This window comes from Condylostylus longicornis, unplaced genomic scaffold (genome assembly GCF_029603195.1).
Source record: "Condylostylus longicornis isolate FDR11 unplaced genomic scaffold, ASM2960319v2 ptg000004l, whole genome shotgun sequence".
Lineage (NCBI taxonomy): Eukaryota > Metazoa > Arthropoda > Insecta > Diptera > Dolichopodidae > Condylostylus > Condylostylus longicornis.
The window spans coordinates 14,691,508-14,710,410 of NW_026577973.1; the positions used below are offsets into that span (position 1 = coordinate 14,691,508).

An 18,903-nucleotide genomic window follows, 5' to 3' on the forward strand; every position below is an offset into this window, starting at 1 on the left:
ATATTATTATATTTATACATACAATATTAAATAATTATATAAAATATATATATATATATGTTATTATAAATAAAATAATAAATTAAAATATAAAGAAATCTATGTATACAACATTAATGAGTAATGTACAATATTTAGATAAATTTTATGAAAATTTTCAATGAAAAATAATGGTACTTTAAAACAAATATATATATATATATATTTAGTAAATACATAAATGCAAAAGAAAAATAAATAAATAAATAAAACATAAAAAGAAAGTATTTGTTTAGAAATAAAACCCGTAAAAGAAGAGAAAAAAAAAAAAAACAATTATATAGACCAAAAAATTCGTTGTAAAGCATTTATTGAAAAAAAAAAGTCAATATTTGTAGAGATTATAAAAATAATAGAAATAATAATCAAGAAAAAAATATTTTAATAGTGCTATATAAAAGTATATGTGAAATTTATACGTATAGTTCAAATATTGAAATCAGTTCCCTTGCCTCAATAAATTATCGTTTTAAATCCTAAAAAATTCACTAATTCTTTAATTTACCAAATTGTTACGAATTTGAGTACTTCCGACAATATTAAAATTATTTGTATGCAAGCTTAAATTTTGATTTTGATATCAAAATCAAAATATCCAAAAAATTTGAGATTTTAAATCAGAAATCATCCAAAATTTGTTAGGAAAATCTAACAAAAGATGTTCAAATTTCTTTTTTTTAAATCTATAGGGCCGTATTAATAAAAATTAGATAATTAGAACCAACACGATTCATCATTTTTTTTTTTTATTATTTTTTCTTTTTTAGAAAATAGTCTAATTAAAATTAGATAATTTAATTATAAATTAGAATTTATCTGCCATAAATATTAAAAATCAATATTCTAACCGATGAATTACTCAGAATATTGGAATTTTATTCAAAACAATATTAGTGTTTTAAATATAGAATCTCGAATTTAAAATAGATTTTATTTTGAAAATTTTTAAATGATTTCTTATCACTCCAAGTAATGAACTTGAGAAAATATATTTAGAAACTTTAATTTAAAACATTTGATGTTTATATATGTCATGTCTTAAACAATAAATGAATCTTTCATGTATTCATGACATTCACATTAAATGGTTTCAAAAAAAAAAAAAATTTAAAAATTTAACAAAAAAAGCAAGTTGATTACAAACTGATAAATGGCTTAATAACATTGGTATTGAAAATGGACTTATTTAGGCTTTATACTTCATTAAAATAAAGTGTTTATAACCTTCGCACATCATGCAAACCTCAATTACATAATATTCTATTTTGTTAAAAATTCACATATACAAAATTCAAAATACTAATGATTAAAGTTGGTAGAAGATTTACATGTTAAGAAAAATTATATAAGAATATTGAAAAATTTATTTATTTAAATGTAATATATATATATATAAAAGAAGCAATTGATATAAGTTTTCGTTATAATTCATTCATAATAAAAGATAGAATAAAGAAAAACAAAAAAACAAAATAGAAACAACACATTTAAAAATGAATTAAAAAAAAAATATTTTTAGAAACCTAATGAGATTTTTCAAAAATTTCGAAAAATTTGATAAAGTTAAGTATAAAATTATATAAAATATATTTAACTAAATTGAAAGAATCATAAATTATAAATATGTATATTATGTATTGTATATAATTATATATTTATTAGTACTATATACATATTCCATAAATAGAAATATATATATGTATACACATATGAATGGAATTAGTAATTCGTATTTTTAAAAATAAATAAAAGAATTAAAAAAAAAAATGATTTTTTTCATTAAAAATATTATTATTTTCAGTAATAATTGAAGCATAAGCATAAGTGCAAAGTTCACAAGAAGAACAAATTACATATTTGGATTTTATGCAATATTAATTTATTCATAAATTTAACTATAATTTTATTTCTATTTTTAATTCATACTATTACTTTAGAAATTATATGTTATGTACTTCTTGTCGTGGGCCAGGATGGAAAAGACTTATGTATAATATTTCTGTAGAGTAAAATTTTTAATATATTATTTTTAATAAAAAATATAAGTAATTGGTATCCTGAATCATAAAGTCATTATGAAAAATAAATAGAAAATTTCTATAATCTAGAATAAATAGAAAATTTCTATATCTCAGTCTTTGGTTTATAGTCAATCCTGTGGAATTATTAAATCTTTCCATAATAAAACGAATGAATATATTCATACATTTAAATATCAATCGATTTTTCAAGTTTTTGCATAGTTAATAGGAATAAAACTGGAAATCATTAATATTTAAGAAAAAAAAAAACAGAAATCTAATTTTTACATAATCATTTTATTGAGATATATATCACAAATACAATGTTAAATAAAAATTTTCACAAATTGAATTTAATAAAAAACAAAAAAATCAAAACTTTTCTTCGTTTATTTTAAATTTTATTTGTTTCTTTTAAACGTAATAAAAAAATTATGCACAAAAAGAAATATTCACGTAAAATTACATATTAAATTAATTACAACAAACTAATTATAATTATGTTAAAAGATTTTCAAATATAAATTTTATTAAATTCAATTCAAATTTCAAAGGGAAAATCAAATTATATTAACAGTATTTTATTAATTAATATTTATTTTAATTTATTATGCTTATTGTTAACACGATCAAATCAAAATATAATCCATAAATACAAAATTATAATAATTAAATCAGTCATAAGTCATTTATTAATCTTAAATTATGCTTAAATATCTGGTGTTTGTGTAATGGTAACTATTGCTTTACTGAATTTTTTTGAAAGCGATTTTCATAAACTATAAAAAAACAAAACAAGAAAAAAAAAATATTTAAAATTTGCAATTTAGTGTATTTGCGCAAAATATTTTTTTAACAGTAATAATCATTCAATATAATTTAATTGATTTTTTTTTTTTTTTCATTTTTATTTAATTCATTTATATTTGTAGATTATGAAATTGAAACTATACCTAATGCATTTTAATATTCTTCCCAAAAATTTTTTAAATCCATAAAGGTTAAATACTTTATTTACTTTAATTGTTAATTTTAATAATAAACAATTTTTTTTTTTATTTTTTAGTAATTTCTCGTTTCTTCATTTATGAATTGTATGCAGAGAAGACTAGATAGTATATTTATATTTTGAGAGTAAATATAATTAAAGAATTTTTTAATAAGATTAATATTATTGTTTGACCAAAAAAAAAAAAAAAATTATTTACTAACTAATTATGATCTATTAATAATATTGTTCATTATACTAAATAAACTTAATCATTGAATAATTAATTATTTTAATATTTCATACATTCCTGTGATATCATTTGTTTTATTGAAAAACTTAAATTATGAAGTACGATTTTGGAAGCTTAAAATATTGTGGTAACCTTTTCATTTCTACATATTTCTATAATTTGAATTTTAAATCAAACATTACATTTATTGAATATGGATATTTAAATAAAATTTATTTTAAAAAAGAAAAATTTAAATTTATCTTGTTATTTTATTAAGTGCCCGAAAATCTGAAATAATGAATGATTTAGTAAGAAATTCAATGTTAATTAAAAAGTAACAAAAGTAAATCATTTTAATGAATTTGTATTACATTAAAAATAAAAAACTAAATCAAAATTTGTTGAAATTTCAAATTTACATACATATTATGTATGCATGTGTGTTAAAATATAATCCTTTGTTTTTTTTTTCATGCAAAAATTTTAAATATATTTAATAAAAGTATTTTAAATTTGAATTTTTTTAAATTTTTGAGAGAAATTTTTCTTCTAATTAAATAAATAATCTATTTTGCAACTAGGCAAAATAGACTTATTCAATTTTAGTATAAGTAAATTGTGGTATTAATTTCGTTTTACTATTTCTAATTTTTCTTTTCAATTTTTTTTTTTTTTTAAAGTACGGATAGACTGTGTTCACTAGGCTAGAACAATGTTATTTAGTTTGTTGAAACCAATAACAGTTCTGAAAAAAATTCTCTTAAAAAGATTTACGGGCACATAATAGAATAAATGAATGAGTAAATGTTAAAAAGGACACAAAAGATTTTAGAATGAAATTTAAATTTGCTTTCATATGCTTTTAAAATATTAATTAATTATTTTTATGATTTATTAATCATTTAAAAGCATATTCAAGCCATTTTGCTTAATCAAACAAGTTGTAAATGCACTTATTATTTAAAATAATATTTCAGTGGAAAATTAAACATTTTTCGTATTACATTTTAACTTTGAATTAAGAGATAATTTAAAAATCCATATCAAAACTGTCTTAGAAAATCTTTTTTTTTTTTTTTTTATTTCCATATAATAGAAGACATCAACCAATTGCCTTCGTTCTAAAATTCATCTGAATATTATTTAAGGATCATTCGCATATACCAAGTACACATTCGAAAAGCTTACCCAAATAATGGTAATGGATTCTATATTTAGTATTTATTATTCTTCTAAAATGAATTTTCTAAAATCTAGTACCTAATTTAATATAAGTTAAGAGATTTTATATTTTTTTCTATATTTTACAAATGCTATATTATAATATATCTTTTACTTTTAAATTAAAATTTTTGTTTAAACTTTATGTGAAATTTTTGTTGCAACTAATTTTTTATTAGCTCCACTACCAGTTCCAATAGAAGGAGAATTATCAAATGTTGAACTCCGTATTAATTTTCCTGGTTGTTGAATGGAGCCTGATGGTGGTTTCCTAACACCAGTACTATTTTGTGCTTTATGTTGTAAATCTTGAGTAGATGCCTTAGTGCTAGAGTTAACATTTTGTTTTGCTTGAGCACTGTTTTTTTTACTTTCTTCAACTCGTTTCCAAATACCAGCTATACGGCTACCAATTTGACTAATTTTATTGGTTCCAGGTGTTAAATTTGAATTTGACCTAGATGGTGGTTGTGTTGCTGGAATATCTGTTCGCAAGCCACTGACAGACGGAGCTGGTCGCAAAGATGCATTGCTATTAGAACGTTGCGGTACTGTTGGCACACTTGGACATTTTCGAACCCCTATTAGACTATTTTTGCGTTGTTGTGTTGTTGTCGCTTCTTTGGATGTTGTGATAGATAATCGACTTGAAGAAGCAGCTCCAATTTTATTTGATTTTGCGTTTATTAAAATATTTGCGGATGTTGTGCTAGAGCTCTTCTGTACCATTGGACGAGCCTTATTTGTCGTTGAAACAACTTTGTTTGGTGATTTAGGAATATTGGATGGCTTAGTATTAGAACAATTCGTAATAGTTTTTGAATCATTTAGTGTCGATCTAGTTTTTATTGGAGATGTAGGCAAAGAGCCTACAATCGGGACCGTTTCGTTGCAAGGTTCATCTTTTACAAAAGTACCTTGGCGTTCCAAAGGCATGGAGGTGGCTGACCCACTTTCGCCTATATTGGAAGCTTCTTTTGTTGCCGCATTTTTTATTTGTTTGGTAAGATTCAACTTCTTGTTAAAAATATTTTTTTCCGCCACCATTTTTTTATTAACTTGTCCAGAACTTGTAAAACCTGGTTTCGTTAAGCCTATAGTTAAAATAAAAAGGTTACAAAATTAAAGTTTTTGTTTTAATAAAACGTTAAAAGTTTTTAAAATTCAAATATTTCAAGCAGTTCTCCTAATATTTATAATACCTACCTGTTTTTATTGCATTTATTTTGTTTGTTAGGTTAGCTTTATTCAACAATATGTGAGTTTTCGCTACGATTGTTGTTGTTTTTGGATTGTGTTTTGCTACCGCAATATTTTTTTTAATGTCAGGAATTTTTGATGCTAAGTTAGCGCGAACAATAGTGTTTCCAATTTGAGATTTTGGAGAAGTAGTTCTTGTGCTAGATGTACTATTTGCAGCTGACAAAACTGATTTTTTGTAAGGGGAGACATAGGCAGGTTTTTTTCTACCTCTGATTGCTTTAGGTTGAGATGCTGTCTCAGGTGGGGTAGATGGATCTTCACTAAAATTTAAATCTGTACCAGAATCTTTATCTCCTGGTTTAACTATGTGCGCTTTAATAAGGGTTGGATTTGAAACTTGTGACTTGCGTTTGGGAGATAATTCATCCTCCTCATCTGTTGTTTGGTTTGGATTTCCATTTTTCTTTTGATCGCAACATGATTCTGTTTCAGAGTTTTGATCGAATTCCATACTGTTATAATCACTTTCGGCAGTTAATGTCCCTATCGTAGAAGGTGTTATCGTACGAGTTTCATCTTCCAACATTCGCATTCGTAAATATGCATTCTTAATTGGTATTGCAGATCGTTGACTTAAAGTTGTAAAATTAGTATCAATACTTTCAGGTTGAGTAATAAATTTGAATTGTTTCGTTAAAGCTCTTATTGAAGACATTTCTTCAGAATCATCTTCTGTTGACGTAAGACTCTCAAATTCATTTGTTCTTCCCACCTAAAATTTTATGAATCATTTAATTTGAAGAAAGTTGCTGAACCAAAAGTTAAACTTACTACTTCATTACTGGCGACAATACTTGTTGTATACGTTATCGTCCGGGTTTTAAATCTATCTGGATCTAAATTTCTACGTTTTTTATTAATGGATGGACTCCTTTCGGCAGGCGATTGTTCTGGAGATGACACACTATTATTGAACCCTTCTTCTCTTCTAATATTTTGTGGTAATATGCTATCTTTCACTAATTGACCGTTTTTATCGACTGAGGAAATTTTATGATCTTGCCCATCTTCAATCTCTATTTGAAGTATTTCTTCTGTAGCCAATTCATTGTGAAAGGCTTCTTTTTTTGTATCGGGATCTTCTTGAAAGTTTTCCTTAAGAACGAAATCTGCGGCAACGGTATATGTTTTGAATCTATCTTTTACCATTTTACGTTTTTGCTTTGGGGTAAGCATTCGCTTTACACCACTATCTGCGAACAAATGTTAAAATTAAAAAAATTCATTCAATAATATACAGAATGGAAAATTCATTCATAGGTATGATATTAATTAAAACTCACTGTTTTGGTGATTTCGCAAACCTTTTCTTGGAGTAGATTCCACTGAACTAAAATCTGACGGAATGGGTGTCCCCAAAGTAGAGTCATCATTTGAATCCGTAGGCAAACCGTCCATACAGCTTTGTAAAGTTGTTGTTTGTTCATCTCCATCACTAACCGCTGTTTCATAATTTGTAATATTCGTACCAAGACTATTATCAACAATTTCGGAAGTGATACTAGCTACGCTGATCATTGAATCCAAAAGTTCATCCATCAACGATGGTGGTTTTACATTGTCCAAATTATAACTGGAGTTTACACTTTCTAAACTTCCGCTATGTCCATTACTAAGGTGAGTACTGCAACCCAAAGCCCGCCGAGCCATTAAACCAGCAGGTAATGATTTTTTCCGCAATCTTGATAACTGAGGACTTTGTGGAATTTGAAGTTGTTGAGTATTCCCATTTTGGGCAGTCACTTCATAGCAACCAGACATACTTAAAGATTCCATACATGACGGCGGTCTTATGTTTTCTAGATCTAAACTTGTTGCGCTGTCAGTCATCATATTTCTCATTAGGTTATTTGCTAATTTTGTTGCCTCCATAGCAATAATTGTCGAATTTGTCATCGTTGATGATGTATCCAAGGACATGGGGCCTGAAACACTAAGGTGATTCATTCGCGAAAAGGTCATTTGAGGTAATTTCACTTCACCCCCAACGATAAATTGAATGCCATTTGAAATGCTATCATTGTCGTTTATTTGAATAGTTTTATTACCTAGAGTATATTTGTATTATAGTGAAAAATTTTATAATTTATTTTATTAAGTACCTTCATCAGATTCAGCAACTAAGGTGTATGTCTCCGCATCAATAGAATTAGGTTGTGAGTTATCTTGAAGCAGTTTTTGATTGTTATGCTCGTAATAATTGAGTGAATTAAAATCATTATGCGGTGCAAACTCATTCGTTGGTGTTTTTTCAAAAATTTCGTTAATTTCTTCAACAGGTTTTATCAATATGTTGCCATCACTAACCGTAGTTTCATCCTCGTTCATAGAAGATATTATAGGTGCTGTAATACTTACACTAGGAAATGAAACGTCATTGGGGCATGTGTTCTCGTTCCACGTATTATTATTGGAATTGGAATTACTTTCAGATTTTGTTTTCTTATCATCTAAGAGACTTATAGGAACACTATCAAAATCTACACAATCTGGGTTATTTCTTAAGTACTCCGCAGTAGCTACTAGCTCTTGCGTCAATCTCTCAACAGATTTCAACATAAGATCAGGATCCTTGTGCTTATCTTGAATTATATTGTTTGTTGAAACAGATTCATCATATATAGAATTATTTGGACTTTCATTAATTTTATCAATTAAAAATTCATTTGAAATTTCCATATCAAATGGTTCACCCACGTTAACAGAGTTTTCAACTGAATCAACAATGCTCAATTTTAAAGCTGGAAATTCGTTTGACTGTTCCAGAATATTAATATCAGTGGAAGATATCATACTTTTGTTGAAACCTTGAATTTTTTGATCAAAGTTATTAAACCCAGTTATTGTGCTTTCCACGATGTGAGTATTTTTCTGATGATTGTCGTTGGAAATGTTGTTGTAGTCTGTTAGCTGATACTGATCTTGCTGCTGGATGAATTGTGATATGTGTGGTATTGTTGGTGACAGTGATCGATTGTGTGGTGTTGGTGATGTTGCTGCTGTTGTTACAATTGGAGTTACTGTTTGAAGGCCCTGTGGAGTTGACATTGCTGCAGGAGTTGAGGCTGGACTTCTTACTTCTGTGCTTGTGCCTTCGGGAGATTCTCTCACTTCGTGATACTGAAGCTGATAGCTGTTGAGTAATTGTGGATGCTGATGTGCTACTACGTCTGGAGCTGTGGAGGTGGCACTTTTGAATATAGTATTGTTTTTGTCCAGTTGTTGGTGATTCTGATGTTGTTCCAACACAACCACAGACGTAGTCTCCCCGTTTTTTGATTGTTGATTTTGCTGGTGTTGTTGTGTTAATAATTGCTGCTGAACTGCAGCAGTTAATAGGACGTCTATTGCACTCTGGTGCTGCCTTCCTGGTGGTTGAGAACTTAAATTATTTGCACTACTACCAGTAACTAAACGTTGGCTAAGCTCGATAGGATTGATAATTTGACGAACATGACGTGTTGGGAGCTTAATTACGCCATGCATGTTTTGGTTAGGTTTTGATTGTGGTGCTACTGAAGCTTTGCTTGTCATTCCTGTCGTAATACATTCTTTCAAAAGCTGTTCATCTTTTCTTTCTCTCTCTCGCTGTCTTTCTCTATCCATCTGCAAAGGTGTTTTTTGAATATTCGATAGGGTGGGCAATTGAGATCGTTTAGGTGAAGTTGGCACAGTATTAATAGCTAAAGTTTGATTTATTTTTGAGCGTTCTTTTTTATTTTTAATCGATTTATTCATTCCAGATTGAATACATTGTTCAAATAACGACTTTGCTTGATTGTCGTTTGAATCACTTGAATCTACTGAACTTAATGAATCCGTTGGCTCAAAATGAGCAGTTTGGTTACTAATTACGCTTCTAGGTATAGGTTGTGGTTGAGTTACATTTCCTGATTGCTTATGTTGCCCCAAATTAGATTTTGGCCGGTTGTATCCAGCAGCGATTGCCTATGGCGAAAACAAAAAGAAATTAATTCCTCTATAACTATTAATAAATGAGAATTTTGTTTACCTGACTTAGTAAGTTAGAATCATCCTCTGATTCAATAGATATCGAACTTAAAGAGTCGTCGGCGATGCTTTTTTTGTCGTTGGTAACTCTGCCTGGCTCTGTAGAAGTAACTTCTTTTTTGAAGTTTGGGTTAGGAGCATCAAGTCTAAATAATAATATTGGAATTACAAATTATTTCAAATTATTTTAAAATAGTAATACTTTGCAGCATTAGCAGGTCCGGCTTTTCCACTTCCAACTGTTAAATTTGATAAACCAGAAATAACAGAGAAATTACAAGGACTATCTTCGACAAGAAATTTATTCATTTCATCCTTTGACGGTATATACGGAGGTAAGCCGCCACGTCGTAACATTCCAATAGGGTCACCAGAATTAATTCTTGCGATAACTGATGGTGAAATATTTACGTTTTGCTCAGGTTTCATAATTTTATTATTCTTATCGATAGCGGGTGCATTTGATTTTTGCATACCTTCCCGAATACATTGTTGAAATAGATCCATACAGTCATCAGAAGCATTAGAACTTATATCTGACATATGCACTATTTCATCTTTATTGTTCTGCAACGATCGTACCGAAGTACTTGAGCTGTTATCAGCTTTCGATGCCGTGGATAAAATATTTTCAATGGACGAAGATCGAATTACATCTTTGATTGGTACGGCAGATGAAATCTCATTTTGAACCTTTGACTTTGAAGCTGTCATACTTCTATTCATGCCGCTGTTAATGGCTGCAGCAAGCAAGTCGTCATCGTTAGCGGCTTCATCCTCATTTTCAGAAATATTAATGCTTTCTCTTTTACTTCCATAAGACTTTGGCGATGATTTGATTATTTCAGGATTTTCCGAACTGGGGGTATTTTCTTTTGGAGAATTCACCATTAATAATAATTCTTTATTTAAACTATCAGTAGTAATTTTTGGTTCATCATCTAAACTTAAATTACTCAAACTAGTTGCACATGAAAATTGAGCAGGAGTATTTTCAACTTGAAATGTGCTAAGACCATCCTCAAAAACGCTTCTCAACGGTTGTAAAGAATCTTGTCTTGGCACATTTTGACGTTCATTTTCATCATTTGCATCGGGTTTGTTAGAAGGAAATTGAACAGGATTGCTAAGCCGTCTTGGAGATTGTGGCATACTTTGAGTTGGGGAATCTGGTAAATCCGAAGGAGAAATCACACCGCTTGCTAAACGACTAAAGTCACTAACTACAGAGCTCTTGTCGTCTGGAATCATTGGTTCAGTTTCTTCTTCTACCAGTGAATCCATGGAACTACGGCGACTAAACATTAAAGGAGTTTCTTGAGCAGAATTAATTAAATTGTTCGCCTTAGAGACATTTCCTGGCGCATCTAAGATTTGTACCTGTGTAGCCTTTGGTGATTGAGTATTAGATACAGGCACAGATGTGGGCTTTGGTTTAGTAAATTTAGGGGGTGTGGAAGGATGATTTGTATCAAGTTTTTTCATATTTTTAACAAGAATAGATTCGTCTTGTTCTGTTTTTGATTTATCATATTGAGTTGTTGTATTTGTTGGGCCGTTAGTCTGTGCAGGTGATTCTTCCAAACTGCTGGAAGATTCGTACCTACTAAAATACCCAGGAGTTCCTTCTTCGCAGTAGTTGATAGGTTTTTCTGGTGTGTAAGAACCAGATCCATAAACTGTTGGATTTGCATTGTGTTCTTTTGGCGCTTGAACCGAAATTTTCTTGGATCTCGTTGAGGAGACTGGAACATTTTCATCTGGTTTAGTATTTCTTAAATCGGTAATCGAAGCTGCATTCGAAATTACATAAGGAGTGTCTTCAGTCTGATAACATTTCACAGAATCTTCTAGTATTAAAATAATTTCATTACTGTTTACAGGATTTGCTTGAGGTTTATTATTTATTTCTTCATCAGATTCTGCCTGGTTTTCAGCATATCTTAAACTAAAATCTGTTGGTTGATCCAAATCAGTTTCTTGATAAGTAGAATAATTGGTTTCATTTTTTTGAACCTTCTGAAGATTTTCTGAATTTTCGGGTACGTCTGAATTTGAACTATTATGACTAATATTTTCATTATACTTAGCACTATAGTCAATAGGCGCTTCATCCACAAATACTGAGTTTTTTACTGGTCTTGGCATGTTAAAAGCATTTAATGACTTTGCATTCACCGCCGTATTATATTCAGCTTGAGACCGTAAACTGTTTGTATTTGTGCTTTGTGGTGGAGCTGAGCTACCTCGGCGCAATTTTTCATATATTGAATCAGACTTAGCAGACATAAGCGAATCTCTAGATTCACTTTTTGAAACCACCGCAGATCGTGTTAATCTTACAACTGGATGTTTTCCTGTTACAGATTGATCATCCAAAAAATCTTTTTTCTCTTTTGGAGGGGTTACAACATCAATATTTTCACACGTTTCCGCTAAATTTGGATTTAATTCGCTTTCCAAAGCTTTTTGTTTTCTAACATTTAATGTAGGCAATTCCTTTAATCCCATGGATTTAGCTATTGGATCTAAAGAATTATGGTTTAAAATTCCTGGTCTGAAATTTAATAGATTTTTTAAAGCAGCAGAGCTTCCCTCTGCTATCATTTTGTGTTTTGAGTTAATTAACGACCTCAACATTGGAACTGCTCCGTTATCCCATAAAAATTTCTGATCTTCAGGACATCTTGCCGATAAATTCCACAAAGTTCCACACGCATTACTTACGACTGTCAAACTTTCTGACTTCAGTTGTTGCAGAAGGATTCCTAGACAATTTCTTTGCCTTAAAATTCGACGATAGTCTTCACGCACGGCTATATGACTAGAAACATTTCTCAAAATTCCACCCGCATTTTCTATTATTTTCAAAGTTTTACTTGGCCCTTCGTAAGTTAACATATCAACCAAAAAAGCTAAAGCTCCATCAACTGAACAAAATTCAGCTTTGTTATTGCTGCAATGGGCAGACAAATTCCATAAAGCTGATAATATAGCTTTTAAAGTATTTTCGTTTTTATTTTTCATTGCAGCTTTAGCTAAAGCTGTAACAGTTCCAATTTCATTTAAAACTGATTTCATATTATTATCTGCACGCCAGGATAAATTTCTAAGAACACTGGCTGTAACTTGTAATAAATCGTCTGGGGCGGTATCCAATTGCGCCACCAACGCTTCCATAAAATCTTTGTTTGCACACAATAACGCTTTATTATTACCATCTCCAAAGGTTAAATTTGTTAAGGCCATCAAAGCATAACGGCGCAAAGAATTACAGCACTGATCTTCGGGTTTGGGTCCATGTGCAGCATGATCTAAATGTACCAAACTAGCAATCGCTTGTAATGCACCCAATTGGCACATGGCGTGGCGGTGCTCTTCATCAAAACTAACTTTCATTAAACTTGATATAGCCGCCAATGGATGACGATCAGAGTCATCGGCGATAGTTTCTCCGCCACTTTGCAATAATGTTTTTAGGAAAGCACAGTAATCCATTATTTGTTCAATTAAACGCAAAACTTTAGCTTCTCGTCGTCCAGCCTTATCATCTGGATGACAATGAACAACATTATGTAGTGCCATTGCTGAACGTTTGCGTACTCCTTCATCAGAATCTGAGTGCATCATTTGAACTAATAAAGGTATGCAACCTGATCTTCTTAATGTGGCACTTGTTTCTGGTGTACGAGATAAATCAAAAAACTTTTTAGACATTTCTACGGAATCGTGATTACCAAGCATAGATAATAATGAATAAACACATTCTACTTTGGGTCCTAAACTTTTTTGGATGCTGTCATTTGGCATACTAGAATAGTTAAATGATTCCACTGTATTTTTTAAGTCCATTGTAGGCCAAGTGCTGTGATTTACTTGTTGATCTAGTATCAAATCACTTTCAATAAATCTTGAAAGTGAATAACTAGGCTCTTTAATCCTTCGACCAGATGTTGAATTTGATTCCCTTTCCAAGGAATGCTTTCGTTCGTAACGGGCACATGTGCTCTGCAAGAAAAATAATTATTATATATGAATATAACAAAAGCATTAAGTTAATAACAGATACCTGTATGTGTTGAATATTTTCATACTCATTCTGTCTTTCAAAATTTCTATCCAAACTCCTATGCTCGCGTTGAAAATCCCTGTCAAATGGCAACATATAATCCGGGGGTATTGGATTTTCATCCAGAAAATGTTTTTTCTTCGGTTTATTTTCTTGTGTTACTCTAATGCTATTTTTATCTGTATCAACATTTTGATGAGATGTTATTGCAGATGTTGTCAAATCACGTTTAGTATAACCGCTAGCAGCTAATTCATAATCGCTAATTTCACCATCTTTTTCAAATTTTTTGTCAACTTTTACTGATTCACCTGGATAATCGATTTCGTTTTGAGATTCATTGTTTTCGATATTTCCAACGGTTGATGTTGTAGGAATCGCATTTTGATTATTTGAATTCATTTGTTTCTGGTGCTTAAAATTTTGTACTCCCCTTGATTCATGTGATTTTTGTTTTAATAATGGTACACGACCAGTGGCTGTGACTGTTGTTGTTATATTAATTTTTCCAGATTGTTGTGTTAAATTATTAACAGGTACTGATAAGTCTATGTCATTTTCAAAACCTGGTGGCGGCACAGCATCATAATCAAGAAAATGAGGTTTTTTTGGTGCAACAACTTCATCAATATCTACTAATTCATGGTCAATACATAAATCGTCAAGATCTTCACTTGATGATGAATTAACTGAATGGTGTGAATCAGATGATTGTCTACGAATATCACTGATATTCGTAGTTCTACTACGTACTGTTTGTTGTATATTCAAATTCTCAGAATTTGTTCTACTCACGTCCATAATATAGGAGCAAAAATTGTATTTTAAAACTAGCCTTATTTAATTTTAATATTTTTAATTTTAGTTTTTGGAAGTTATTTTAACTTTTTGCACAGTCTCTCGGTCATTTATTCTGAAAATAAAAAATAATATTTTTTTAAATAATGCGTATATACATATAAACATAATAATATATTAATAAATATGTATTTTTATAATTGGTTCAAATTACGACACATTTTACTACACATTAAGTCAGAATTGTCAAAAAAGACTTTTTAAAAAGATTTTTTTTTAATTCGAAAAAGAGCACTTTATTTTTGGTAATGCTTATGTATATAATTCGAGAACGTAACATACGCACTTTGTCAAAGCTGATTGCCTTGATTTTGTTCTCTTTATTAACCTTAATTTTCAAATTTACTCAAACACTTGGAAGTTTTCCTTAAAAATATTTAGAATTTATGTAAAAATTACCTACATATGTATGTTAAATATGGTTAAATAAAATAAATACATAAAGTAATTTTACAAACTGTGTTGTTTTACAAAAAAAAAACAAATAATTTCCTAAATTTAATTCAAAAGTTTTATTTAAAATATGCAATTTCCACTTTAATTTCGATTTTTAATTCCAATTGCTTTTATCTAAAGTCTAAACTAACAATATTATTGGTGTATGTAGTTATACGAAAAACCTGCTTAGATACTCGTAAAATACGTAAGTTACATACGAAATATTTTTGGGAAATTAAAGATTCGGAAAATTGTCAATTCTTTTTAAAGTTGATGTACAGTGTTTAATGCAAAATTTTATTACAATACAGTTTACTGCAAATAACACATTCATGCAACTCTAAGTTTTGTGTCAAACTAGTGTCAGTTTTAACGAGCAATTGTGAATGAACGGTAGTAATATATATTTGTTTTTAATAAATTATTAAAATTAAAATGTTAGAAAAATTTCTTTTTTTAATAAAACTTATATAATTAGCTATTTAGTCTTGAACTTAGATATAATTTGGTTTGAACAAAAAACATTAACAATTTTCTTTAATTTTATAAACTCGATATTAAAGGTTTTTTAAAGGGCAAAGAAAAAAGAAAGCAGTTAATCTTTATAAGCAAGCTAAATCAATGCATTCTCTCTATGCTCTGGTAATCATAACGAAACTTATTTTTGTGAAATGCGAGTTCAAAACAAAATTTAATACTTACACAGTTAAAAAAAATAAAAACAACATGTAGAAAATTAGACATTTTGTATCACATGATAAGTAAATACTTGCACATAAATGTAATTAATATTTACCGCTTCGTTTAATTATAAAAACAAAAATGAATAATAGAAATTTAAAATAAAAAAAAAAATGTTCGTTTAAAGAAATTGAGGAAAAGTTTTAAAAAGTAATCTGAACAGTTGGAATTAATATATATAAATGTGCAAAATAATAACAAATATAATTGATTTGACCAAAAAATCTTCGATATTATTTCAATATAAAACTCTAGAATTCTAAAACCAATTAATATAACAATTATATGAACTAAATAATCTGTAAGATTGCAAAATACTTTATGAAGAATTGCTATTATTGCAAACCAAAGTTTAAATATATAGAAATGTTATAATATTTTGAAATATAAACCAGTTTCAAACTCATAAATTTTCCATAAACCTTAGCGGCACAATTACACTCTGCACTCTTATAATTATTTCGTATAATTTAGGACCAAAATTAATAGAGTGATACCACATAAATGTATATCAATTTTTCTAAGCACGTATTAAATACGCCTTACAGAATATAGGAGATATTTAGGTTTATAATATCGTACACTTTACACTTCAATATTTTCATATTTTACATCGAGTGTATAATACTTAATAATTAAGAGTTCCAATTCATATTGGAATAAAACTTATCCGATATTAAGAAAATAAAATTTTTAAATTTTGAAAAAAAAAAAAAATTGAATGAATTGAATTGAAAAGAATTTTTTCTCATTCGCATTGTTAAAATTAATCATCATTTAATTTAATTAAAAGAAATTGGGATACTTCTGGCGAAATCACAAAAATTTTTCTCCTCACTTCAAATTATTACTTATTTTAAAATTCCCAATGAGCCAAGCTTATAAGCCAAAGTTGTTTTATTTAGTTTCCACTTCATCTTAATTGATGCATTAAAAAAATATAATTAAGAAATACATAGATTGTATAAGAAATGAGCAATTAAGGTCACTTGTTATATCTCACTAGAACAACTAATACAATTCAATTGAAGAACAAAATTAGTGCTGTCTAGTTATAGGTTAAAATTTTTTTTTATTAAAGAATATCAAAGTGAATGTATGAACGTAGGCCTGCGTAAAATCTTAATTATGAATTCTATAAATAAATACACTTATAAATATATACATATGTATATTGCGAACTAAACAACTATATGCTTATTGTATAATATTCTTTTGGCCTACATATTTAAAACCTTTTAATTAAAGTTTATAATAACAATATTATTGATGCCCTTACATTTAAGATGACAGATCAATGTAGAAGAGAAATCTATACTTATAAGATAAATTCATATGAATAATAAAGAAAACATAACAGAAACTCTTTTAAGTATATAAAATTTACTTGCTCAAGCAAGAATAAAAAAGTATATTTTTAGTAAGGTTTTAAGACTTTATAAGTCACAAAACATTTTGTATAAAATCCTTACTTATAAAACGATCACATTACATCGTATCAATATCATAAATTTCAGTATAACAAAATGCAAACGAAATAATATCGGATAAACTGAGTGGTTTATTAAGTAGCACATTTCCCTTAAAAGATGTGCTATACTTTACAAGCATATTTATTTAAAAAAAACTTTTTTCCTTTCACTTGGAGGAAATTAAAAATTAAATTATTTAATTTAAATAAAAAAGGTTCTAATAATATAAGGGTTAAAATGCTAATTAGCTCATTAAAAATACACATAAATTAATTTGTTACTTTTATGCCTTTTAAGTAAAGGGGAATAAGCTGCATATTTTGCTGTGTTTGCCAATTATTTAAGGAAAATTTGATATCGATATTATATACGTTGTTAAAATATGAGACTTTTAAAACGTGGTCGACATATAATTAAAAAACAAAAAATAAATAAAGAGGAACAGGCATGTAAATTAAAATTTTGGTCTACAAAAAGTATGAGATTAATTTATCATACATGTATGTATTCAATTTTAGCTTTCTAAATTAAAGAGTATAAAAGTTTTAAGATGATGCGATCGACGAACAAACGAAATGAGATTAAAAAGAATATTTTTATTCTTATTAAAAATTACTTAAATCTAAATAAGTAGGTACCCTACGTTCATATTTGTAAAAGAAGAATTAAAACATCTTTTAATGCTTATATTTATTATTTATAAGTATGTAAGTATAACAATTATAATAAATCCTAACCTTGAAGCGCTCAATCATTTTGTTCTGTCTGGTTTAAAATAAAATCAAAATATTTTCTTCTTTATTTGTATTTATGCCATGAGATAAATTCTTTTGATTTATGGTACGTAAATGTATAAACTACGGTATAAAACAAAATTACTTTTAAATATTATCATCTAAAATCGGTATTATTTGATTTTGTGTATATGAATGTATATGAACACAGTACAACATTTACATAAATATTGTAGAAAGAAGGGAAAAATAAAGGAATGTAATAATAAAGAGTTTGACATAATTTCACTTTATAAGCGAATTAAAATATAATGTTGTTTTTAGAAAACTAGATTATCATGAAAATACATAAATAATTTTGCCTTATTAGTTATTTTATATTATATTTTATATTATATACATACATATGCAGATATACGTATGTATTTAGTATAATAATATAGCCTTTAGCATATAATGTTGTAGAACTAAACATGTTTTCATTGATTTATTATGCCTACGCATCTTAATTTTAATACAATATGAAATGTATTTTCATACAAACATACACACAGATGCATATAAATTTATGTGCATACACGAGTGCCATCTATATTCTATTTGAAAAAAAATTGAGATTTTAACTTCATCTCAAAATAAAATTGTAGTATGATAAAAATTAAAATGTAAGAAAAAAATAATATTATAAAAAAGATTACCTTACTTAAATACGACGAAACGAATAATTTAAAAAAAAAATGTTTTCTATAGCATAATAGAAAATAGTTTTTTTTTGTATAGCATATAGAATATATTATAATATGTACGAAGTAA

The 18,903-nt window shown here is 28.1% G+C and overlaps 1 protein-coding gene across 3 annotated transcripts in view; it reads right to left on the minus strand.

The window, feature by feature from the left end:
- Positions 1–2,486: 2,486 nt before the first annotated feature.
- The window catches only part of LOC129610948 (uncharacterized), a 106,887-nt gene continuing 90,470 nt past the window's right edge, over positions 2,487–18,903 (minus strand). For 2 of the 3 annotated variants that reach the window (XM_055523798.1, XM_055523789.1), the window contains exons 2-9: positions 13,848–14,760; positions 9,981–13,786; positions 9,780–9,924; positions 7,870–9,715; positions 7,051–7,815; positions 6,539–6,960; positions 5,711–6,479; positions 2,488–5,598 (exon numbers count right to left, since the gene is read on the minus strand). In XM_055523798.1, the coding sequence (XP_055379773.1) occupies positions 4,640–5,598; positions 5,711–6,479; positions 6,539–6,960; positions 7,051–7,815; positions 7,870–9,715; positions 9,780–9,924; positions 9,981–13,786; positions 13,848–14,648 (9,513 nt within the window). In that variant the 5' untranslated portion in view covers positions 14,649–14,760 and the 3' untranslated portion in view covers positions 2,488–4,639. Of the gene's footprint in view, positions 5,599–5,710; positions 6,480–6,538; positions 6,961–7,050; positions 7,816–7,869; positions 9,716–9,779; positions 9,925–9,980; positions 13,787–13,847; positions 14,761–18,903 lie in introns of all 3 variants that reach the window. The other variant, XM_055523807.1, reaches the window with a different exon arrangement.